The sequence below is a fragment of the Eptesicus fuscus genome, chromosome 13, assembly GCF_027574615.1.
Source record: "Eptesicus fuscus isolate TK198812 chromosome 13, DD_ASM_mEF_20220401, whole genome shotgun sequence".
NCBI lineage: Eukaryota > Metazoa > Chordata > Mammalia > Chiroptera > Vespertilionidae > Eptesicus > Eptesicus fuscus.
In genome coordinates this window covers 32,453,575-32,480,430 of record NC_072485.1, presented here as the reverse complement: position 1 = coordinate 32,480,430, position 26,856 = coordinate 32,453,575, and the positions used below count along the sequence as shown (strand labels likewise).

The 26,856-nt window shown below is 39.8% G+C and overlaps 1 protein-coding gene across 11 annotated transcripts in view; it reads right to left on the bottom strand.

Moving 5' to 3' along the window:
• DLG2 (discs large MAGUK scaffold protein 2) overlaps window positions 1-26,856 on the bottom strand; it is a 1,173,098-nt gene that overhangs the window by 12,040 nt on the left and 1,134,202 nt on the right. For 7 of the 11 annotated variants that reach the window (XM_054725747.1, XM_054725750.1, XM_028128526.2 and 4 more), the window contains 3 exons: window positions 13,476-13,521; window positions 3,007-3,057; window positions 1,991-2,092 (listed from right to left, as the gene is read on the bottom strand). In XM_054725747.1, the coding sequence (XP_054581722.1) occupies window positions 1,991-2,092; window positions 3,007-3,057; window positions 13,476-13,521 (199 nt within the window). Of the gene's footprint in view, window positions 1-1,990; window positions 2,093-3,006; window positions 3,058-10,258; window positions 10,301-13,475; window positions 13,522-14,350; window positions 14,451-26,856 lie in introns of all 11 variants that reach the window. The other 4 variants (XM_028128522.2, XM_054725745.1, XM_054725746.1 and 1 more) reach the window with 2 other exon arrangements.

Sequence of the window (26,856 nt, the reverse complement as noted above, 5' to 3'; positions counted from 1 at the left end):
AGTTAACTGTTTTACCCTTTGTTCTTCCTGTGTGATCTACAATGATAACCTGCTTCATGTTGATATTTACTGCTGTTAACTACCTGAAAGAGAAGTTGGGGTGCTTCACTGGGTTGGAAAAAGTTTAGCTAAATCAGAAAGCAGGCCTAATTAAGCAAGTTTATCTATATATATAAAGCTCTTGCTGGTGTTAGTCGTTCGCATGTGTTTCTATCTGTCATGTCGATCGTGAATTTGGTTGACACTTATAGAGAAAAGGTGAATAGCAATATTAAAATATTTCTTCTAATTTCCTTTCAATGTGCACAAATTTGTTCACTGGGTCTCTAGTTTTAATGTTAAATAAAAAATACTGTATATATCTAATATATATCCAACCACAGGAGAAAATGCTCATATAGAAAGAATGAATAGATGAAAAATATTAACAGTGATGTTATTTTTGGATACTGTGTAGGATTCTGTATGTGTTTATTTTCTTGTTTAACTCTATTTTTAGCATTTCCAAGTTTTATACAATGAACATGTGTTTATTATCATTTTATAGTGCTACTAGAGGCCCAGTGCACGAATTCGTGCACAGGTGGGGTCCCTTGGCCTGGCCGGAGATCGGAGCCGATCAAGGCCGTCTTGCCCAGTCTTGATTGGGACCGATCGGGCCGGCCTGCTGCGGGGAGGGACCGCAGGAAGTTGGCTGTGGGAGCACACTGACCACCAGGGGGCAGCTCCTGCTTTGAGCGTCTGGCCCCTGGTGGTCAGTGTGCATCATGGTGACCGGTTGACCGGTCCTTTGGTCGTAATGGTTGCCTAGGCTTTTATATATATAGATTAATTAAAAAAGAGTAAGAGAAGAGTGTGTGAGGTTGAGGAGAAAATGAAAATGATGCTTAAGGATTGTGTGTGTGTGTTTTTGTTTTTTTTTCTTTCAAAATTGGAGGAACAAACTGGCAGTTGTTATAAGTGGTTTGACTTGATCATTTCTATGTAGAGTCTTTTTCAGGATAGATTCTATGGCAGGATCTCTCCCCAGAACCCTCATTGGGAACAGTTTTATGAGATATAGTCATCATTCTAGTTCCCTTCTGTTCATGTACTGCACACATACAATTCCTGCTATTCATATGCATTCCAGGTGACATGTGTAGTACTGAAATATATGAGAGATACTTCAAAGCATAGAGCTTTAAAAATGTAGAGTGAGAAAGAAATATTTGTTGGGATCAGTTTTAAGAGCTCAATTAGTGAATCAACTAAAACTTTCTGGTGAGTTTGTCTACATACACAGAAGGCTTCTATGCATTAATTTGACAGTGAGAAAGAGATGGAAGTGAGTTGAGTAGGGAAAGTATGGTGGGTGGAAGGAGGTAGTGCAGAGAGTATTTTACAGGGATACTCTCAGAGGGACCAGGACACCTGTTGGTTGTCCATGTGACAAAGTAGATTAAAGTCTATAATGGCCTGGAGGGGACATTAAAGTTTTATACACCTTCTTGTCTTCATCCTCTGAACACCTCGGAATAATTAACACACAGGGGAAGGCTATTTTATTTTATTTGTGAACTAATAGATGGCCTGAAGTCATTCATCTTTAGGTGATTTTAACATAAGACTTTGTTTCTGACCTCTCTCATTCTATGGGAAAAGATGCTTCAGTGGCATTTCAATCAATCTATGAGAACATGTCGATGCCTATCAATAATCCTTTGCTATTTTAAATGCTATCGCAATTACAAGGACAGGATCCATCCTGCCTTCTTGGGGAGCACAGTCAGTGTGGAGAACATATCATGCTCACTAAATAGAGAACAATACATAGCAGGATAGATGAAAAGCATTAGGCAGATAAAATTAAATAAGATGCATAGATGGTAGGTAACTGATAATATTTGAGTCACCGGAGAGACTATTGGAGGAACAGAATTACGTTTTATCATGTCAAAGGGAGTCAAGCCTCCCTCTACTCCTCAGAGAAAAGAGAAGTGATACTTACGAGGCACACAGGAGCCAAATTTGTCAGGGAATTCAGATATCAAGTCGTCGTTGATCCGATCCTTCATGGGGCCCAGGATAATCACTGGCCGAGTATAGTTTACTGCAGAGAGGAAGAGGAAGAGGCAGATGAGGAGAGAGACATGGAAACGACTGTAAAATTGCCAAACAATAAGAATTGCCGAGGGCATTACTGCATTGGATAAATTGCCCATACATCTCTGCACTGGGAAATTGACGTTTGACATGCAGCCTGTTTGTTTGCTGTGACTACTTTCTGGAATTTATTAACAGGGAAAAAGCAACCACAGTGTCTGTCAATGAAAAGAAGCATTTGGAGGGGTTTTGCTTGCTCTTAGGCTGTGCCTACACGATGTCAAAACAACTACTGCATTTAGTCAGCTCAGTGGGAGAAGAAAGATTCCAAAGTAGCTGTTTGGCCATTGTTTAGATAATGACTTTACAAAGTAATTGTTGGTAGTAACGGCAACTTGTGTTTTTATAATTTCTTCTCCTCGGCTCAAAATGCCATTTATACTCTGTGGGGTTTTCCCCATTCCCTTGTAGTGTGGGGTTAGAAGGAACTGTGAAGTTCATTGGGTACAGCTCCTCATCTGATGCTTGCATTTTCTCTACAATCTCACAGTCTTTAGCTTCTGTCTGAATGCTTCCAGGAAAAGCAAAGGCAGGCTCCTGGAGCAGCCCACGGATGACCCGTAACCTAGGACAGGTCTGCTAGAAAGCCCTTCTCAATACTGAGTTGTCTTCAGTCTCTAGGAGACTTTATCCAGTGCTATAGGTGGGACTCCATTAAGGACCACTCATCTGGAGGGGCTGCTCCCTCCTCCGTGGTCAGCAGTGTGTGTTGGTGATAGGGCAAAAGAGAGAGCATGTGGTCTGGGACAGCCGAGCATTAAGCAGAGTTTATTTTCCTCATTCCTTCACTCTTTCCCTCATATAATGGTGTCACCTGTTGTGGCCTGGAATTCAGGAATCAGAACATGCAGGGAAACTTACTTTCCTGCCTTGAGACAGGCTCGTAAGAAAGAATGAAGTCTTCTTGCCCTCCTGAGAAGAGAAGAAAGGAAATGTACAGTGGACTAACAACCAGTCATATACTACAGCTACAAGCACTGCTCTGAAGCACAGGAAACAGGCACAGTTCAGGGTTCATTTTCCTTACTGTCTCTTCCGAATGATTCCCAAACTCCCTTCATCCACATAAAACTGTTGAACACTATCACAGTGTCAGGTTACCGGTGGCCATGCCTCCAGGTAACGAATGGAGGCCAGTTGTCCGCAGCTCATCAGGGCAGTGACTTCTGAGGCTGTCTTTCGTCTGACACTGAGCAGTGGAGCGCCATGGCCTCTACACCCAGCATTACTACTTAAAACAGGATCGTCTAGTTCAAAAACAGGCTCCATCCAATAGCTGGCTGCTTACATTATCAGAATTTCGGGACCTTTTATTTCGCCTTCTATTTTATTTCCCAAAGAAGCACACTATTCAAAAGCAAGTGTCTGCTTGCTTCATTTATGATGCGAAAACTTCCTCAGCATATATTACAGGACACTGAGGATTTGACTCTAATGTTAATTCATCAGGAAAATGCTGAGTCAATCAAGAAGGTTAAAAAATTAGAGTCCCCTAAGTCCTTGGTGATAATTGCCATTAAATCTAGCCGTGAAACTCTGGGAAAAGAACTAAGAAAGACAATGTAGCAAAAGTGTCAGCCCCTCACTGTCATTTGCCACAAGCCTCCTGATTCATGGTGGGCCTCAAATAACCATGGAAGGTAAATTGGTTTTAGGCAAATATTTTTTTCAATCAACTATTTTATCCAATTGATGACCTGGGCATGAGATTAGGCTGATTCAGCTGCAAACCCAGAAGGGTCTGCTCTTTTATTTGCATTAGGCCGGGGTAACTGTCCTTTGATGGGAAGTAGATTAGGGCTGTTGAAAAGGGCTTCCTGTCTGTTGTTCTACAGAGGAGGTAGTTTTTCCTGAAACCAAAAGGCAATGAATCTTACTGCTTTATCTCCCCATCACTCCTCAAACACTGTCTGTCTGTAAACACCACATGTTCCTCCTTCAAAAGCCATAGCACCAGGCCAGGTGAGTTCATTTCATAAAAGGAGTTCATAGCACAGACAGTTGCAGACTGACAACAGATTTGGGGAAATTAAGCAAGTATGTGGATAAAGCTGTGAAATACAGATGTCTTCCCTAGAGATTGGGTAGGTGGGGTTGGGTAGGGGTGTCTTACATTTATAAGCATGAGAGATGGCCCCGGCCTAAGTCATACTTACTTCACCCTTAAGCAGGGCCTATTCTCAGAATGGCACTGCTAGGCCAACCTATTTCCTAAAGGCATGGAGAGTGGGCCTGATGTTCTTTCTAAGTGGCATCTACTCATAGCTTCCCTAGAAGTCTTCAGGGCACATTCCCACATCTGGGCAGGGGTTTGGTATGTGAGGAGTCAGATTCACATTATTTTAAAATTCAGGAAAAATGATTCATTTTAATAAATAAAACTATTGACATTTAGAGAGGTGAGGCAAAAAAACAAAACAAAAAAAAAAAAACGTAATTGGTTCCCAGTTATCTAAAGTCTGAGAGATAGAGGTCATAGGAATTCAAAATACAGGTGTAAAATGGTTGGGGGAAAGTATAGCTTTGGGAATAGAAGCATGGCAGTCATTATTTTTACAGGGAATTTTAGGTGGAATGATTAAAATGTGAAAGAATACTAACTATTGTATAACAAAAGTTTTAAACATCAGGTGATATTTATGTCTAGCCACTAGACTGGGAACTCCATAAAGGCAAGGAGTAGGTTTCATTTACTACTGTGTCCCCAGCCCTTAACATAATGGTGTCAATAAATTTGCATTCTGATTTCAGTGGTAGAAAACAGGATGAGTAATGAGGCCAGAGGTAGGTTCTACTTTGTGTTTCTATGGGCTTTCCCTTTAGGAAGTGTGGTTTTCTCTCAATGAATGTAACATGTTATGTTCCCATAGGAATCTCTTTCCAGTGGTCTTGTAAGTCATTCTAAATAATGTATTTGGTGTCAGTCTGTATAATTTGTGATTCAGAAAACTAGGTCAAAGCAACATAGCTTTGATTAATTTTGTTAGATCTGTAGTTCTTTGTTTACCAGCTGCTTTTTGGTTTACTTTCTAACTTACACCGGGCACTGCTTCTTGTTCAGAATAGTAAGACCAGCAGTGGCAACATCCCTATGTCAAGGCCCATCCCAATTCTAATGACGCTGCTACAGTCAGGTGTTCTGTAAAGGAAGTTTCTAGGGAAGCTATGGTGGCTGGTATCACAAAATAGCTGTGAATTCAGCACCTTAAACCAATTTTCACTTTCATGTTCAAGAATGAAAAGCCCTATGGGTAATGGAAAGAAGACTAAGAGGCAGAGGGAAAAAAAGTCACAGCAATGAAGGAAAGATAATCCATGTGTGTATGGCACTTCCCAGGCCATAAAGGGCTTTCACAGCCATTTCTTTTGTGGTAGGTGCTCTGATGATAACCCATTTTATAGATGAAGTAGTGGAGGGTAAGATATAATGGGGCCTGTTTTCTCAGGTAGTAAGTAGTGGAGTCAATATTTAAAATCACATCTTTTTTGACTCCTTGTTGAGTATATGACACTGTCTCAAAAAGGCAAGAAATGTAGAATTCTCTGGGGGCTGGGATATAGGAGCAGACCTTACCAATGAGCAAAGAATGGGTGGCAGAGATAGGCGTTGAACTGGGTCAGAGTCACTGAGAGGCCACCTGTAAACACTACCTATAAACACCAACTTTTTAAAAAAGGCTGCTGTGTTATCTCCATAAAATTGTCATTCGTAGGTAGTTTTTCTATTTTTGTTCCGGAGGTGTTGGCACTTGGGAAGAACAGCCAACAAAAGAGTACCAACTGTTACTTGGTCTTGTTTTTGCAACTGCATGGCTGAGAGTGTGAGAGCACCAGTGCTGTGTGGGGGCATCTGCAGCTGCAGGAAACAGCTTTTGTAACAATCTCCATGAAACACCTGGTGTTTGAACTGGAAGCAAGTCACAATAAGAGGGACTTGGAGTTAGACCTTGATATGCACTTATGATAGAGAAAAGCAAGTTGATATTCTTTTGGAATTTTTGGAAACTAGAAAAGAGAGAGGAGGGAAGAGAAGACCAGGGGTAGTACATTTAATATTCTAAGTTTAGTGTTTAGTGCCTCCATTTGATGATTGTTAAGAATAAATTAGGTTCTTAGAGTCATAGAATGTTAGTGTTAAGGAAGGGTTTGAAGTTCATGTGGTTCATAGATGGCGAGTATGTAGCACATGATGCCACTCCCCCATCCCATGTCCTTGACCGGCATCACAATGGGCCATTGCCTGAATTACTGCAGAGCCTTAAGTTGGCCTCAATACTTTCAGGACAACTCTTCAGGCAGATATTACCAAATGGTCAGAGTTGTAATCTTGATTAAAATCTACTTGCCATCTCTGTTTGAAACCAAACTACCCATTTTACATAGGAGAGGACTAAGGTTCAAAGACACTGAGTGATTTCTTCCAGATCACATAGTGAATCTCCATGGGATGTTTAGAAGGATTAAATCAGTTAATGTACTATATAGGGGCTTTACATCAGGCTTAGAACATGGTTAATGCTGTATAAATGTTGCTGCTTATATTAATTTGATAGATGGGATGGTTGAAATGTTCCAGATAAAACATGAAGAGGCCTGGATTACAAACTGTAGGGGAGAGTGGGAATGTACGGGATTCAGATTTAAAATGCCTTGGTTGGACCTGCAGTGCCACCATGTCAGTGAGGGACATTGCCTCTTGGAGCTTCAGCTTCCTCATCCATAAAATGGAATAGTACTACAAGATGCATCTCATAGTTTTGTTGTAGAAATCAAATGAGAAAGTAGATATAATGAACAATTGCTTTATGAAGGCTAAAGAACTGGAAGAAATATATGGGCAATATTTGGGACATGAAGCAAAGGACAAGAATATGGACATCATTTTGACTGATTCCAATGGAAAAGTCTTAGGTCTCCTCATCTGCCCCTCAACTTCACTCAGTTCATTTCTTTAAGCTTCTAATTTTAAAAATTCTACTTAGCTGATGAGCACCAATGGGTTAGAAGGATAATCATCCGCTACCCATATCCATAATGACATAAGAGCTTTACTGAGCTTTGAGGAAGGCAGTCTTCAGCTGTAGAGATTGGGAAGTCTCCATTACACCTGCATGGCCTTCACTGCATCCCAATACAAGGGCAATTGAAAACGAAGCTACAAAACAACCACAAACACAGCCAGCACTGTACTACTTTGTTGACAGACTGAAATCTGAAATTAGTCCATAATTAAGATAGTTCTGAGGTGGCATTTTGCATAATTAGACAGTGTGCTCTATAATTATCTGCATTTGGTTGGTGCTCAATATAGTTGGACTTAGAAATAAAATTATTCTATAATGATTGAGGTGGTGCAGCAAAGCTCTGAGCTATTTATTAAAATTTGAGGTTTAAATGTGTGTGTGTGTGTCTGCCTCAGGAATGTATGAGGCTTTTAAGTAAGGTTGTTACAATCTGTAACTCCAGGATGCAGTGTGAATGGTGCAACCTGGGTCTTTGCTTCTAACTGCTGATTTAAAGCCATTTTGTCCAGAGTGGACATGGAATGATTCTAAGGGTAGAAAATAATACCTGAACATCAGTGGAAAAACGGTCTTTTTAGTATTTGTTTACTCTGCTATTTATGAAACATAAGGTGGTCATAACTACAGCAAAAGCCAGGAATTCAATAGAAAGTGCAGCCTATTTTGATTTTAAAATGGCACTTTCTGGAAACTATGTCTGTCCCAAGCCTGTGTGCCTTTTTTCATGCCACTGCCCTACCTGGAAGGTTTTTTCCTAAACTTATCTGACTGGTAAGCACCTCTTTTTTCCAAAGCTCAGTTTAAAGTCACTTCCTGTTTGAAATCACAGTCTTGGCTAGACGTTTACCCTAGAAACTGACACACTTTGTGCATTTGTTATTTATTGCTCTCTCTCTCCTACTATATGGGTCCTGAGCTCCAGAGTTGGTTGAGATTCATACTGGGTCTCATGGTGCCTCTGAAGAGAGAGTGACCTACAGTAGATGCTGAATAAATAAATTAATATTCCTCTGTGATTCCTCATGTTTCCATCGTGGAGAAAGAAAAATTATTTACTCCTCCTAGCTCTGAAAAAGGCTCTTCTTACTTTTGTTCATTTGTAAAGAAAGCAATCGGAGAGGCTGACCTTCTATAACCTCAGATGAGACCCAAATCAATCTAGATTATTAGACTCCATATTTGCTCTAATATCACAGAGTCCAGTTCCAACTCTTCTCTCTTCTCAGAGATAATTCAAGCTGCTTCCAAATGTTTCCTTTATTCATTCAGTTAATATTTATGTGCACCTACTATCTGAGAGTGAAAGGAATTATGTGATGCCATCTTGGAGCATTACTATCAAAACTTGTCAAGCAGCTAAAAGCCTTGGCCCAATTTTTAAAAGTCAATGATTCTAGGAAGAACATTCCCAGCTCTGAAAGAGAAAAGAGGGGTCTCTACAATACTCTAAAAAGATTCCTAGAGGAAAAAGCAGTTCTTGTATATACTTTCCATAAAAAGGATTAAAAAAGAACAAGGTGTGATCTCCTTTCTATACCTATGTCTACAGGATGGAAGCACAACACTTAAAAATTGGAAACTGAACAGCAAAGAAAGTAGGGCCATGAAATCTGACAAATGATATATTTCCTTATCCTAAATTGAGGGGACCTCAGGTGTCAGGAAGAAAAATCTTTGGTCACTTCTTCTTGGCCTGGATTCTTTGTTTTAAATCAAATGAAGAGAGTGGGGAGGCAAATGTTTCTCCAAGTTGGGATAATTGTAAGATTGTAAGAATAGGAAGATTGTAACAAGGTTAAGGACAAAATTGAGGATAAGAACTCACTGATTCCTTCATTCATAAGACTGGTCACTTTGTTGAGGAAGAAAATTAGGTGGTTCTAAAATTTGTTGGATCAACGGTATCTCATCACAATATTTTTTTTATTTTATCCCGTGGTGTGTTTTGTCTCCCTCCTCTGGCCTTGACCCCATCTGTCACCTTTCCTCTTTTGTGCTTTTTTCTATCTGGTTCTCCAAAGCCTTTCTCAAAATCCAAATTAAATTTGTCATATTCCAAGAACACTGTGTGGCATCTATCTAAAAAAAAAAAAAGGCATGGTTTTATAGAGTACCATACTCTAGTGATAAAAAACAAAACCGACCCAACAAAATCTATTCTAGTTTTCCATTAATACACTATTCAAGGAAAAAAAGCCCAACCAATTTCTGTCTTGGTAGCTGTGGGTCATATGTATTGGGCCCGCAGTTTTCTAATATCCTCACCAACTGCTTTTTGAGTAACCCATTTCAGTAAGGAGTACCAAGAAATATTGCAGAAATTGTAAAAATCCCAGTTAAGATTATGTACCTATGTTAGTCACCAAAAACCAGTAAGTAGGTGGTAAGAAACCACAAGAACAGATCAAAAGGATGTGCTCGGTGTTTGGTGAATTTTTTTATATACTAAGCAAATGGCTTGAGGTAACCAAATAAAGACCAGAAATAACTTTTAAGTAGTTACCTACCTTTTCAGTTAAGCTTTCTGATCCAAGATTTGTTCACTTAAAGAAAAAATGTGAGTTCCTTCAACATTAAAGGATGAAACTTTTTCATCACTTCCCAACCATCAAACACATAATGTTAGATGTCTCTTAATATCTACCTTAAAATTGTACTCAAGGAGAGAAGAGATATAAAAGGTTCATGCTCAATTTAAAAGGAACACCGTAATTTAGAAAGATTTCACTTGTAAAGGGGACCAGGAACAGAAAGGAGAAGGACCATAAAACCATGACTTTCAACCCTCATACAGGGATGGGGGGTGGGGCAGAATGTCAAAATCCACCAGGTTGAACTTTCCCCCACCTTCTCTGGGAGATTTGCTTCATAGGCCAGTCCACTGGGGTTGGAACTGCTTGCATTAATCACACGAGTCCACCGGGGGCCCTAGTGTCTTTTGTATCTTTCCACATCAAAGGATGATTTCATTTCAAGCCATTTGCTTTGGGTGAAGATGAAAACAACAACAGCAAAAATCTGAAATGACCACCACAGGCAATGGGGGCAATTGCAAAGGAAAAAAGCCACAAACCAAAGCAATAACTTACGGTAGCTACTTTCGCTATCGCTGGCATTAGAAGAAGCATGTTCTGCAAGAACAGCACAGCAAATTAAAGAGATACCAAGCATTGGCGAGCAGCCAGAACTTAAAAGGCACACACTCATGCACGGCAACTAGAAATGGGAGCAAAAGGCAAGTAAAAGGCCGCAGAGGAGACTGCATTAAGGAAACGCAGATAAGATAAAAAAGATGAAAACTTTATCTCTGTTTTACAGAAAACTACTACTTGATTGCTGTGTCTTTTTTTTTTTTTAAGGAAAGTATCTTTAATTACAAAAAATGCATAATGTCAAGCGAAGCACTTTCCCTTTTATAAATACTTTGACCCATTCCTATAGGTCTGATTTTCCAGATTTGTGTTATTGGGTGTCTCAGCTGGATGTCTCTTGACTATAAATTCAGGGCTTTCTAAACTGGCAGTTTTCTTGCAGGCTTTTGGTTCTCAATTTTAGCCTCTAGGTATTTTGTAGGAATATTGCATTTCAAATTGCCAATTGATCCCTGGAGTCCTTTGGATTTTATTTCTGTTTCAATACTTCCTAAACGAATTCTCAGGTCGAAAGGGATTGCTGGAGATCTTCCCTGCTTCAGAGAGTAAATAGAAAATCTTGGAGGAAGAAATGAGTCACTGAAAAATGATTCATGAATTAGTTCTATAATTCCTTGTTGTCATTTTAAGATTCATCTTTGGATAGTTATTAGTTTCTGGAAGGATGAAACTGGCAGGAGTTAAGTGAGCTGATGATACCTAGCAGGTCCTGGAATGAAGGATGTTTTGAATTCATGTTGAATGACTTGCTTATACAGTGATATTTAATTTAAAAAAAAGTTTACCTCACATAACAGGGATGTTAAAGCCAGAATTAGAGCTTTTATTTCCAAAATCATACCCTTCATCTGTACTGTGTATTAAATTATAGAAGATAAATTCATCAACTTATTGACTGCTTTGCATATCAGTTAAATTAAATGAAGAATATGTGACTCTTTGATTTCTGAAGCTTATTAATAATAACTTTAGTTTTTTAAATAGTGATAACTATTGCACACTTTTAGAAAAAGGAAAAGAATACATAACATTATTCTCTAATGGTAAAGATGTGCTTAAAAGTATTTGATATAGATTCTTGTCAATTGAATGGATTAGTTTTATTTAGCTTTCCGAGGTATAACTGACAAATAAAATTGTAATACCTTTAAAGTACATACTGCAATTATACATATATAAACACTGTGAAATGATTTCTCTGATTGAGTTATTTAGCACATCCAGGATGGATTAGTTTGAGCATGAAGCGAATAAAAATCAAAGTATAGGTTAAAGTCACGTGAATCATTTCTCTTTGTATTGATGTATGACCAGCACTGCATCGCTAATTTAGGCAGCGCAGAGGGGCACTAGGGAAAGCAGTGTGGATGAATCAGTTTCTGTTACTGAAAAAAGCCAGGGCATGCGCCCAACAATGGTTTATCTTAATGTACATGATTATTTTAAGTACTTTGAATTCGGAAAAAGGGTTTTTTTTTTTGTTTTTTTTTACCAAGCTCACTTATCTCCTGCCTATTTCATTCTTTTTGTTTGCTTCTGCTTTTTACTTCTAAAATAAGTTAGAATGAAGCTACACTATCTATGGAGAAATTTAGGACCATGCAGTGTTTTATTTAACAATCTCAGCATCAAGACATTGTATAACAGAATTTTTGTAGGTAAAAGGAAATGAAAAATGTGTTCCAGCTAAAGTTCAAATTAGGGCTAACAAAAGCATTAATTGGCAAATGATGCTACTGAAATCTGTTCAGTTTTTTAGAGTAAGAAAACATTTGCACATTCTAGATTTAAAAGGGCATCACTCATATTTTTGACACTATAGCAACTACTTATTAGTGATGTTTATTTATTAGCAATACATTGAAATGTTTTCTTCCCCCCATCCCCCGCAATAGAAAATTTAGAAACTCTCTCTGGTGGTACTTGATGCTATCCAGATAATGTTAAAATTAATATTTGAATTTCAGCTATTAATTCAAGAAAAATTTCATGACCTGTTCCCTATAGAGACTCAAAGATAAAGTTTTCATCTTTAAGGAGATCAGTAGTTTATTCTTGATCAGATTTTGTTTTCTGTATATGTAACTAAAATTTAAGAAAAAATCCAAAGTAACAATTTGAAGGATGAAGGGTATCATTAGGCAGGGTTATATAAACAGCTCTTGAAAACAAAGTTCAGCTCAATGCTATTTTGTTTTATACAAATGAAATGATCAGCTTCTAAAAATATTGCTTATAGCTATTAAATTAAAACAAAAACGAACAAAAATTAAACATGTGATACAGTTGCAAAAGACACAAAACTCTGTTCTTATTTCACTGGTGCCTACACAATGAAGTTAGTATAAAAGAAAGAAAAATCATAGCATAGTGTATTAATATACAAGATTATTTGTTATTGCACAGTGCAGTGAGACACAGATAAAGGCATTAATAACGAAATGATTTAAAGGTTTAATATATTTAGTTTTCCACTATAAAATGAAGACCTGTTATGTAACACAGCTAATACATCACTAATAGAACAACATATTAACACGTCTAAAACTTTTATCATACAAACATTTCAAGCAGGACCACTGAAAGTCAGAAAAAAAAGCAACGTTAATAACAAAGAATTAGTCATGGAAGATCAAATAGCTTAATATTTACATTTTGAGAATGCATGTTCCTTTTGACTATAAAATAGCTCCTTTACTAATAGCCAAGTACAACCCAATTATCAAATTTGGCAAGGTCTGGGTGAAAAGGCAGAAGAAAGGACATACAGTACATTTCTGCCTTCCTGTTCTAGAACATTTAGCTTGCCCTTTCCCTCAACATGGCTCCTTGCTCTCTGGGAGGAATTAGCCTGCAGAGCAAGGGATGCCATAGTTGGCAGCAGGACCATGTTGGTCATATCACACGGTCAGAAAGGGAAGGTGTGAATCGCAACAGAAGTTACAGTGCCTGACACACTTGGCTTTTAAATGCTGACATGCAGAACAAAACGGTTGAAAGTTACTTCGTAGGAGCATTCACAGCTACGTAACAAATAAAACTCGTATCTTGTGCATGCTAGGAGTAGAAGGCCCTCAAGTAAAGGAACAAAAGCCAAACTCAAAAGGAAGGGAAAAGAAAAGGAAAGTTACAGTGACCATTCCTGGGAACTTACTCAGAGTCTTTGTTCCATAACCGTCGTCACCTAATCCGGGGATGTCCTGCATGGAAGTCCCCAGAGAGAGCAATGAGAGAGGAAGAACAGCCGCGGAAGAGGAAGGAAGAAGTCAGTGGAGTTGAAATGGATACTACCATGACAGACCGTGTTGCCTAAGCAATCTGGATCCCAATCTCTCTTATTTTGAAACAGCTTTCGCCCCAAACTCCCTGGGCTGAGACGCAAGAATTTGTAAAATAACTCAAAAGGTTTAAGCAGAAGATTGTTACAAAAAAGAGAAAGAGTCAGCGGAAGACATTTTTGCCCAGTGTCCACATTGCCACAAAAATATACCACTGAGAGCAATGACTCACTCCACCTTTCATGACCAATTCTTAGATTTCATGCCCACCAATACAAGCTCACTGCTCAGTAGGAGTTTAGTATTCGTTGGCAGTGAAAGAGTGAACAAATGCTCGTTATCAATATAGGGAATTTAATCACTTCCAATTAGCTAGCATTCCAAAAAAATGCATGTGGCAGTGGGATCCAATATTTCGGTCCAGAATAGAATTCATCTCCAGCCCTAGAGAGTTGCATGATAGAAAAGGCAAACCAGACCCAGTCCTGGTCACAGATAGATGCTCTATGGAAGCGAAGTCCCAGCTTCCTCAAGTCCCTCTCCAATGCCTCCTGCAAAGAAGAGCGACTCTAAGGGAAGGATCCAGACTGCAGCCAAACACTGGTCACAGTAGTAAGCCCTGACCTGCCTGCCTGCCGTGTTCGTTTGCCTAGGCGTGTGGCGTGGGGGAGCCTACATCATGCGTGTTGCCGGTGAAGGATTTTTTTCTCTCTTGTGTTGCAGGTGACATTCTCTTTGAGAATCTACTTACGTTCAGGATCACTGGTTTCCTGCTCACTCTGCTCCTTGTTCTTGTAGAATGGGAATTTTCGTGAAAAGATGAAGCTCTTTTTACGCTTGTCATTGAATGACTGTGAAGGAGAAAAGGCATGGGGCAAAAACAGGGGACGTCTAATTGTTGTCACACTCATGCTGACAAAACAACTAGTTTGTAAAAGCAGAGAGAGCTGTAGTGACGCAAGGGGATAGTCTAAGGAGGTGCCAGCGGGTCCCTAAAGGCAGATTTTACTTTCAAGGAGTGTAAATTCTGAGTGATGACACCTTGGAAAAGTTGTATCCTAATGAAAAAACCGGTTATAGCTGAATGATGATAGAAGGAGTATTGAATTGGCAGCAGAAGACCTAGAGTCTCTGTCCAGCTCTATGACTTGCCAATCCATCACCTTAGACTGAACCTCTCTGAACCTCAGTATCTTCTTCATCAACATAATGCGGATAATGAGAGAAGCTCTTAAGTTGTGAGACTCATGTAAGGCAGTGGAAATGTAAAGTGCTATACAAATGTTATCTTTATCATCATTATCGTTGGGTGGAAAAGATTTTATTAGGACACTAGACACATAGATGTCTAGATGTCTTTTTAAATAACTTGAATTTGAATTACTTTAACTTAGATTTAATTAAAACCACACAGAAAAGTATATAGATTTATGACATATGATAATCATAGCTGTTTCACACAGATATATAGTTATAGTATAACATTTTTATTCATAAGTGATTTTAAAGATAATTAAGCCCAAGCCTTCATTTGTAGACAGGGGGGCCAGAGGCACAGAGAGGTTGAGTCTCTTGCCAATATCACAGAGCTAGCTGGTGACGCAGTCCACCCAAATCTGTTAAAATTGTTGCTAAAGAGGTATCACCTTGATATTCACTCAAGCAAGGGAGCTATCACAGCTACTTATCTATATTCTGATACGATAAAAAGTCATTGAAGAAAGGCTGTCCTTCAAAATGTAAACCACTCTAGTAGCTTAAATGAGGTTGGATTAAAAATAATAATTTATGCCTATACTAGAACTTATTTATTCAGGTGACTCTCAGATGCTTGCCTAGAAGACTCCTTGAAGATTTTTCATTTATTCCCATCATTGCTATTATGTAAATGCTTTCTGGGGTTCTTCTTTGGGAAATGGGCTCACAGTCGTTTTATAAGCTATAAACCACACAAGTCTTAGTAAGTTCACTTATCATTTAAAAAAATATGTTTTGCCAGCTTGACTGCCATTCTTACTTGACTGATTTGGCTCTGAGCGCCACTCTCCAAGGAACATGACCTATTACCATATAGATATTGCAGGGAATGTAATAGACTCTGAGGGTAATTCAACAAGGAGTGTTCTAAATCAGTCTTCTCAATGGCAGCTGGTAGGAATAAACCTACATAGAGCCAGCAAGGCGACTGCTTGGAAGAAAAGCACTTGTTTATATGCATGTATTTGGGTCCATTGGTATGAGTCAATCTGGGTCTTTACAGATTTGAAGCTTGAGAAAATTGTGTAAATAACTTCTTTTCCTTGTATATTCATGCACTTCTACATCAACATCTGTTTTGGTCGTCATGTTCATTTAGGAAACATGAAAGTACTAAAATGTTGGTGCTGTCAGTTAGTGAGTCATTCATTACTTTTTCAGTTACTAGAAACTTTCACCAAAGTCGGGGGAGCTTAATTTTATGTATCATTAAGAAGGCTTGAAGAAAAACATTAAATCAAATATTTAGTAATTTCTGAAATTAAGGGACATATTTTATACTTAATATTCTAGAACCAGAAACATTCTCAGGGGACAAAAAGAAGTATCACTTCAGAATTTATTACTCTGTTGACAGCACTTAGGTTCAATATGGTTTTATCATAATGTGTAATTGAGAATTGGTGTCCAAAGACAAGGCTGGGAACTACCCCCTCCCCCGCCCCCCAATTTTTCCAGCTAAAAAATGGCAAGTTCTTAAAGGAACATTAAATATTCTTGCATCACTCCAGTTTCATGCCACTTTTACATTTCAAGCATATTTAAACTTCAGTGACTGAAAATAAAAGAAAAAAATATCATGTAAGAATTAATGACACGTGACATTGCAAGATATGTTAGACATTTAACTTCAACATTATGGATGACTTGTCATGCAAAAAAAATTTTTTTTACAAATTTTCATGCAAATACAAAACAATGCCAAGATGAGTAAAGCCTGGGGTTAAAATGTAGACACAGATGGACAATGAAGAAAGCCTTGAGAGACAATATGGGGCCACGTGCAAACCACATCTTTTAAAGTGTTTCATGGGGTCAAAGGAAAATGAACATGTGCTGTCTGTGATTAATTCTTTTATCTTTTCAAAGCAGGGGCTGTAATGTGTTAACATTTCCCAAGTATCAAAATGTTGTGTATCATGAGTCATCTGATTGGGACATAATATTTAGCACCACACTTGTAAAAGAACAGAAAATACATAACAATTCCTCAAAAAGAAAATCATCTAACATAGTCTTATTACCCAAAGCCATTTTGTGTTGGAGTTAAAGAAAAGTAATGGAATCATTGGTGGTTACATTTATGGACACAAAATCAAATCACAACTTTAGTTCACACAGGCTTAAAAGTCACACATTTAGGGTCTTATTTCAACATTTCAACTGTAAGAGGTTATATGTGGTTTATGATGTTCTACCACTATTTTTTATTAGACATGTTCAATGCCATTATATAAGCTTTTTGTTGCTGTTAGATTTTCTTTAAATTTAGAAAAGGAAAATCTTTTATACCAGTGTTAGGTGAGAATAATAAATTAGCACTTTTACTAGTTACAGAACACATGGCTCTAAAGCAATTGAAGGCTGGTTTACAGCGCTGTCAGTCATACCTGATGAAGGTAAATTTTTTCTCTCTACATTACAATATCTTAAATCCCCATCCATTACTTTCATGGCAGGAAACTTTTTTGAATAGAGATTTTAAAAATACCAATTACATGTGGCAAGTTGGCATATCTAAGAATTCCATTTTGGAATTTGAGCTGAATTATTGAGTTCTTATGAACAAAAGTGATAAAACAACAACAGCTAGTGTTTATTGAGCAACTATTATGTGCCAGCATTGGTTGTAAAGCTCTACATGTGCTAACCTCCACACTAACTTTATGAGGTTGGTACCATCATTATTCTCATATTACAAAAGAGGAAACTGAAGTTTACAAATCTTCTGTTACTTGCCCAGAGTCACACAGTCAGTGAGCAGTGAAGTCAGGATCTGAATTTGCCAATATTTGTTGTTCTTATGAGGAAAATGAGGTTCTGTAACTAGAGCCTGTTTCAAGTTTATATTTAATATCATTTGTCTTTATATTTAAAAGCTTTTGTCTTTCTTAAGTGATAACATTATCTGTTATCATTCCCACAGCTTCCTTGCTTGGCAATGCTTTTTTTAAATCCATCGGATGCTATTGCTTCAGTAATATCTTTGTGGTTTGCCCTGCTACAATTTTTGAATACCCATTTATGTTTTTCAGAGCTCTATCCTTTATACTTATTATTATAATCATATAAAAAAAGTATTACAATGGGACAGGCTATGAATAGGATTGAAGGTAGGGAATTATGGGAGTGGGAAGTGACAACTAGTGGTTAGGGTGTTTATTTTAGGGGAGATAGAATGTTTTAAAATTAGATTGCAATGATAGGTGCATAACCCTATGAATATACTGAAAACAATGAGTTGTGCGCTTTAGGTGGGTAAATTGTATACTGTGTGAATTATGTCTCAATAAAGCTGTTAAAAGAATCCCCAAACAAAATGGAACCCCTCTGCCAAACTCTACACCACGGGATGAGAGGAAACAATCACAGCATGTCTTCAATTTTATTTGGTGTAAATATTTTTTAATCTTTAATTGAATGAGAGGAACCCCCTCCCCCAACCCTTGCAATCAATCCGATACACATGCCTTGTTTATCTGATTCTGTTGTGTCTCTGTGAAATGAATACCTTTCATGTTGTGACAGACATGAGAACACCTGTACCAGGACTCAGCATATTACATCACTGTCACTCAAGAAGAAATTTCTAAATTGTTAAGTCAAATGGCATAAAATTGCCCAGCCTGACCCCAAGATGTAATGGCATTCACAAACTGGCTTAAGATAAAATACACACTCACAAATAACAAAGGGAAACAAAACCAAAAACTTCAAATTGCTACTTTTCCCACTCAAATCCCATGTCCTTAAGACATGTGAGTGAATTGACATACTTTAATCCTTCCCATCCAGAAAACTTTCTAACTCTGGGTATGTTTCAGTTTTCTTCTACCTTAACCAAGAGATCCAGTTTAGCATCACCAAACAGTGGGAAAACATCACATCATGTGCCTCCTGATGGGAAGTACTGAGAAACACACAATATAACTTATGTAGTATTCCTACCAAAGATGCACGAGTTGCAGCTAACCATGAAGAAATAATCAGGCAAATTAAAATTAAGAGACCACTCTTAACCCTTTGCACTAGCTTGCTTTTTTCTCGATTCCTTTATTCTAATGCTAACCGTGTCGAGTCACACTTGACATCCGAGTGCAAAAGGTTAAGATATCACAATGTCATGAGAAATATAAAAAGCTAAAGAACCATTCTAGATTAAAGGAGGTTAAGGACATAGGACAAATGGAATGCAATGTGTGGTTCTGGATTGAATTCTGGATCAGAACAAAAAGTTCACAATTTCTAGAACTTCCTTTCATAATAAATTAGGGTGTATCTATATCTCCCCTCATATACAGGATGTCCCCCCAAAATGTATACACACTTTAACAGTTGATAGTTCAATTTTGAAAATAAAATGTATTTTAATAAACACTGCCTTTATAATTATTCAAAGTATGTGTATACATTTCTTGGACACCATATATATTCTTACACAGAATGACAAAACAAGACTGATCATGAGTAGGTAATGGTTAAATTTGAGTAACAGGTACAAGAAGTTCAGAATTCTATTCTTTCTATATTTTTATGTTTGAATTTTTTCATAATAATGAACTGTGATTCTCAGCTCACACACTAAAATTATCTAGAGATAGACTGCAGGCCTAAGTGTAAAAGCTCAAACTATAAAATTTCTAGAAGAAAACATAGAATATATTTATAATCTGAGGTAGGCAAAGATTCCTTGGATAGAGCATAAAAGCACAGATAATATGTTTAAAAAGTGGTAAATTGGATTTAATGAAAAAACAAACAAAAAACTTTTGCTTTTCAAAAAAGGTCATTAAGAAAATGACATCTCCAAAAAGGCAAGTCACAAATGAGAAACAATATTTATAATACATATATGTGACAAAAGATTTTTATTCAGAGTATTTAAAAACTGAATAAAAAGAAAAACATCCAATAAAAATGGACAAAAAACTTAAATACAACATATGATATGTATATGGCCAATCTATCTATATATAAAAAGCCAGCGACTGCAATGACCGGAACGACTTATGACCAGTCGCTATGATGCCCACTGGCCAACGTCCTGCAGCGCTTCCCCCCAGCCAGCCCCGCTCCTATGGGCCCCCACCACCCTGATTGGCCCACAGCTGCTCCCCCCAGTCAGCTCCACCCCCTATGGGCCCCACCGCCCTGATTGGCCTGCAGTCATTTCCCCCTGGTCGGACCCACCCTGATGGCCCTCTCACCTCAATAGGGGGCGGGGCCAGCCAGCCAACCTCTTGCAGCCCCTCCTCCCACCTGGCCCCACCCAAGATTGGCCCTCCCACCCCAATCAGGGGCAGGGAAGGCTGGCCAACCACTCATGGCCCCACCCCCAGGCCACTGGCCCCCAATTGGCTCCCAACCCCAATCAGGGGTGGGGCCCGCCGGCCAATTACCCATGGCCCCTTCCCCCAGCCAGCCTGGCCCTAATCAGGCCCCAATCAGGGCGGGCCAGCTGGCCAACCTCCCGCCATCTCCTCCTCCCAACAGGCCCAGTCCTGATCTGCTGCAAATACACCACCCATGCATAAATTTGTGCACTGGGCCTCTAGTAAACATATAAGAAACATCAGAGAAGTACAAATTAAATCCAATGCATGATACCACTTCATATCCACTGGAGTGGATAAAATGAAAAAGACTGACAATATCAGGTGTTTTTAAGGATGTGAAGCAATTGCAACTCTCTTATAAACTCTTGGTGGGAATGCAAAATAGCCAGTTTGAAAAATAGTTTAGCAATCCTATCTAATAATTGACAAATATGCAAATTGACCACACCTTTGCTACACCCAAGCCACGCCCACCAGCCAAGCCACACCCACCAACCAATCAGGATGCGTATGCAAATTACCCCAACAAAGATGGCAGCTAATTTGCATATCAAGACAGCGTCGAAAGAAGCCAAGAGCTGCAGAAGGGAGTAAAGCTTCGAAGAAGCAAGCAAGCCGGTGGGGGGTGGGGGGGGAGGAGAAGGGAGGAGCGAAGTCAGGGCTGGGGGCGAAGGGAAAAGCAGGCGGGCTGGCGGAGAAGGCGGGGCGGGCGACAAGGGAGGAGCGGAGGCGGGGTAGAGTGCAGCAGGAAATCCTATTGCAGGATTTTTCCTGCAACGGGAACGCTAGTTTTTTATAAAGTTAAACCTATGATTGAGAAATTCACTCCTGAATATTTACTAGAGAAAAAAAATATGTCTACAGAAAGGTGTATATAAGAATGTCCATAATTACTCGCAACTGGAAACTACTCCATCAACAGGTAAACTTACAAATTGTGGTATACTGTTACAGTGGCAAACTACTCAGTAATAACAAGAACTGAATTAGTGATACATGCAACAACATGGATGAGTCTGAAAAGTATTATGTTAAGAGATAGAAGGCATACATAAAAGCACATTTATGTATGATTCCAATTATAAGTTCTGAAAGAGACAAAACTCAGCTATGGTGGTAGAAATCAAATAGTGATTGAGGAGTTGAGAACTAAGTCATCCTTCCATGACACCTCCAAAAAATATATTTTTAGCTTACCGTATTCTCCTAAATGTTATCTTCTATATTGCTATTTGGGGGTGGCAGTTTTATAGAAACCTTTTCCCCTTGGTTCAACAAGTTTCAATTGTAGAAGATAAATAAATCCCAGATACCAGGGCCTCCGATTGGGTCACCAGGGGGCGTGGCTGGCCTGCAAACCACCACAGGCCCCTCGCCCAGGCCGCCCCACACCCCAAGGGAACCCCCACCCTGATCCGGGACACCCTTCAGGGAAAACCAGCTGGGCCCCACCTGTGCACCAGGCCTCTATCCTATCTAATAAAAGAGTACTATGCAGATTGACCATCACTCCAACACACAAGATGGCTGCCCCCATGTGGTCAAAGATCCTGCCCCCATGTGGACACAAGATGACTGCCACAAGATGGCCAGCAGGGGAGGACAATTGGGAGGGACCAGGCCTGCAAGGGAGGGCAGTTGGGGGCCATCAAGCCTGCAGGTGAGGGCAGTTAGGGGTGACCAAGCCAGCAGAGGAGGGAAGTTGGGGGCGACCAGGCCTGCAGGGAAGGGCAGTTGGGAAGGACACAGGCCTGCAGGGGAGAGCAGTTGGGAGGGACCAGGCCTGCAGGGGAGGGCAGTTAGGGTTGACCAGGCCTGCAGGGGAGGGCAGTTAGGGGCAAACAGGCTGGCAGGGGAGCAGTTAGGCATCAATCAGGCTGGCAGGGGAGTGGTTAGTGGGTGATCAGGCTGGCAGGCAGAGCTGTTAGGGGCAATCAAGAAGGAGGGCAGATGAGCAGTTGGGAGCCAGCAGTCCTGGATTGTGAGAGGGATGTCCGACTGCTCGTTTAGGCCTGATCTCACCAGGATTGGATCTAAATGGGCAGTTGAACATCCCTCAAGAAGTCCCAGATTGGAGAGGGTGCAGGCTGGAGGGGTCCCAGATTGGAGAGGGTGCAGGTTGGAGGGATCCCAGATTGGAGAGGATGTAAGCTGGAGGGGTCCCTGATTGGAGAGGGTGCAGGCTGGGCTGAGGGACACCCCCCACCCCATGCACAAATTTCATGCACCGGGCCTCTAGTAATAATAATAATAATGATAGATAAAAATATGAACAATAAATGGCAACAAATACATATCTATCAATTGAATAAAAATAAAAATAAATGAACAAGAAATCTAATGAACAAAATAAAGTGGTGAATAAAACAATCAGAGGCATGGAAGCATTGAACAGATTGAGGTACGGGGGATGGGGAATGGGAACAGATTAATCAAAGATCTTACCTAGTCACACAAACAGTAGGGTGGTGGGGCAAGAATTGGGTGGAGGGGTGTAATGGGGGGAAGAAGGGGACATCTGTAATAGTCTAATAACAATAAAGATGAAAATAATTTATGAGAATGATATATTTAAGTTCAGGGCATTATATTCACACAGAGAAATTGATTGTCAAGTTGTCACTCCTGAGTAGCTCAGAGATATTGTGCCAGCATTACTCTAATCAATGGAAAAGGAAGACTTTGATTTTACCCATCATCTATTACTGTTGACTTGTATTCTCTAAATGGCCTGAAGATATTTTCAAACTTGCTCCTGATTTTTTCTAGTGAGATTGGGGGAGGGAGGATGCTATCATTTTGGAGAGAGGGCTTTGGCAGGCTACAATTAGGACGCATCTATTTGTTAAGATTCAAAATATTCCAGCATGGATCTATGGACATGACCTCAAATTGGGAGAATGAAAGTACCAGAGAATCTGTTGCAGTGTGTATTGTATGACACATGTGTTTCTTCCACAGTCCATCCTGCTTTGCAAACTTGAAAATTTATGAGGTCACTGGAAAAAAAATTGAAATGGCTTTCTTCAAGTTCATTGTACCTTCATACTACTGCGAGCTACCAGGGTGGAGCGTTACACCTTTATTTATTAATAAATTTATAATTTTTCATTGACACTTTATTTATTAATATATTTATTTATGGAACGCCTACTGTGTCCTTTTATGTGCCAAGCCTTCTGCTGAGCCCTTAGCACTTTGGTCTTCATTCAAATAGATATTGTATTTGAGATTAGTGCTGGTAATGCATTCTAACAATGTGTCATTTTCTTTGTCAATTTGTGCAGCGTTTTGTGTGGTGGACTCAATAGGAAATTGCCAGGCTATGTGATTCCAATTATTGTGTCATAATTCTAGAACTGTCCTTCAGTTCATCATTAAGCCACAAAATACTACAGCTTATACAACAACCCATAGAATAAGAAAACAATGATAACAAAAAAGAAGCAAAAGTCCAAAAATCGTCATTCCCTACACCTTCCTCATTTTCAAGGTATGCTCATCATTGGGACACATTAGAAGCTGCATGAGGGGTGGGATGCGTGAAGGTGGAAGAGGGTTTATTAGTATGGGGACTAAATGGTGATGGGAAAAAAAATAAAATAAAGGGAAAAATTCCCATGAGTTAGAGAAATGGGGATCTGAATAGTTGAGTGGATAAGGTGTTGGTCACTGTCGATTTCTTCATTTCTAAAGTTAATGATTTTTATGTCTTCCTTTCCTTTTTTTAAAAAAAACTCATAAATGCTGGGGAGCACCCTAAAGACAGACCCCCACTTTGAGTTTGTAAATTTTTTTTTAAAAAAAATGTTTTTATTGATTTTAGAGAGAGGACAGGAGAGGGAGAGATAGAAACATCAATGAGAAGAAACATCAACATTGATTGGCTGCCTCCTGCATGCCCCCTGCTGGGGATCAAGCTCGAAACCCGGGCATGTGCCCTGACGGGGAATTGAATTGTGACCTCCTGGTTCATAGGTCGATGCTTAAACACTGAGCCACACTGGCTGGGCATCCTTTCCTTTCCTTTTATATTTAAAAAATATATTTTTATTGATTTCCGAAAGGAAGGGAGGAGAGAGATAGAAATATCAATGATGAGAGAGAATCATTCATCAGCTGCCTACAGCAGGCTCCACATTGGGGATCAAGCCAGCAACCCGGGCATGTGCCCTGACTGGGAATTGAACTGTGACCTGGTTCATAGGTCGACACTCAACCACTGAGCCACACTGGCTGGGCCTTTCCTTTCCTTTTAATTGTGATTTTCTGCAATTCAAAGGTTCTTGTCAATGCCTAAGGGCAAGATGTGGCTCTCAGCACAACTGGCACAGTAGGGACAGCAGCAGACACCAGCAGAAAAAGCTCTGGGCCTCACAGACAGAAGTCCAACCAGCTTATAGGTGTTGGGCAAGAAGAATGCCTTTCAGGAGCCAGGAGAGTGAACAAAGGTCCACAGGCGGCTAAGAATCAGATGAGGAGAACGGGGGAACTGGGGTTCCAGTGTGACATGGGCAAGCCACCTCACATCTCGTGCCTGTTTCTCCGTCTGTAAAACAAGGTGCTTAGACCAGCTGATCTCGGAGGTTTCTTTTATTTCTATCATTCTCAAATTCTGAAATCTCTTTCAAGGTCAGTTTTTAAAAACGCCCCTCCTTTCTATTTTAGCATTCTCTAAATGCATTGATAATTGAGAGGGTTCTTTTATATCTGTTTTTTTTTCCCCCTCTAAAATCCAGAGTTTGAGAAAATAGTTGATAATATCCAAACCTTAATGAAATCCCATCTTAATGATCTTTAATGAACCTTAATTGAATATCCACCAGGTTAGGCTTCTTTGACTATTCTAGTCCTCTCCCACCTCATCCCTCAGTTACCCAGTTTGAGATTTAAAATTTCCTCATTGCCTTATTGATGTTAGCTGTTTTTGTTTGTTTCATCTTCAGCCTACCTCTGTACCAGCATCTTGTCTTACAACTTTCTTTTGCACTTCCCATAGTGCCCTAGAGCAGTGGTCGGCAAACCACGGCTCGCGAGCCACATGCGGCTCTTTGGCCCTTTGTGTGTGGCTCTTCCACAAAATACCACGTGTGGGCGCACACGTACAGTGCGATTGAAACTTCGTGGCCCATGTGCAGAAGTCGGTTTTCAGCCTGGGCGAGTCTATTTTGAAGAAGTGGCGTTAGAACACTCAAGGGGCCAAAGAGCCGCATGTGGCTCGCGAGCCGCGGTTTGCCGACCACTGCCCTAGAGCAATGCATGGGGCAAAATCGGTAACACATACTTGATAATCATAATGGCATTTTTTACACTAATATTTGTTAAAGGCGTACCCATGTAGCAGGTGCTTTTCTAAATGATCTACGTAAGTGCTCTGCACATACCATCATCTCTTACTTAGTAGATTCAAACTATGTCCACATTTTATACATTATAAACTGAGGTATAGAGAGTTTGAATCACTTGCTCAGGGTTTACACAGTGACTAGTCACGAACCAAGTTTCACACCCAAGCAGTTGCCTCCGGAGTTGAGTTCCTAACCACTATGCAACACCGCCTTTTCTGCGATTGCTTGCAAAGACTCCAAGTATGCATACCCTTCTGCTTTCAGCATATAGCCACAATAACCACGGCCTAGAATTTCTCCAGGCAAATTACTTTCTGTGGAATTTTATAGTTTTTTTTTTTTTTCTGAAACATGATCTCTGTTGCTTTATTCTTTTCAAAAATTCAAACAACAAGATTTCTGTGACAGGCCTCCTAGGGGCTAGAAGATTAAGTGCTTTCCACTGTTAGGAAGTAATATGCTTATCTGCAGGAAGCATGTCACTCCTCAATTTCATTTCCTCATTCCCAGGAATGTCAGTTCTTTTGCAGCTTTCCCAAGGTAATCCCTCTCCTTTTTGGTAACCCCTCAGGCCAGTCTTCACTGGCTGGTCCTACATACCTCCCCTGAAGGTGATGCAACCCCCATGAGGCCAGCAGGGAAGCTATAAGCTGATTAACCTGTGTGAGGAAAAGACCCTCACTCAAATCCAGACATGGATTTACACCAATGGAGAGTAACAGAATGCTCAGCATTCCCCCATTTCCACTGCTGTCTCTCCAAGCACTTTAAATATATATTGATTTCAGAGAGAGAGGGAGAGGGAAAGAAAGATAGAAACATCAATGATGAGAGAGAACCATTGATTGTCTGCCTCCTGCACGCCCCCTACTGGGAATCGAGCCTGTAATCCGGGCATGTGCCCCGACTGGGAATCGAACAGTGAACTCCAGGTTCATAGGTCAACCTTCAAACACTGAGCAACCTCGCGAGTGGGCTCTGAGCACTTCTGTAGCTACACACCCCTCTTGGAACTTCTCCTGACAGAAGCCTTTTCTAACTATACCAGGCCCCTCTACCCGAGGCAGTTATGTCCATTTATTCATGCACCAAATATATACTGAGCTTATGCATGATCCAAGCGCTGTGCTGGGAGCTGGAGCTACAATAAATTCTAAAGCACCTCACAACTCAGTGAGAGAGATTCCTAATTTACTAGAACAATGTGACAGTGTGTGCAAGGAAGTCAGAGTAAGTGCTGCTGTGGAGGGGCGCAAGAGGTGAAATGTCAACTAGATAGTAAAGGCTAGATCATCATTCAAGTGAAATAAGGAGAT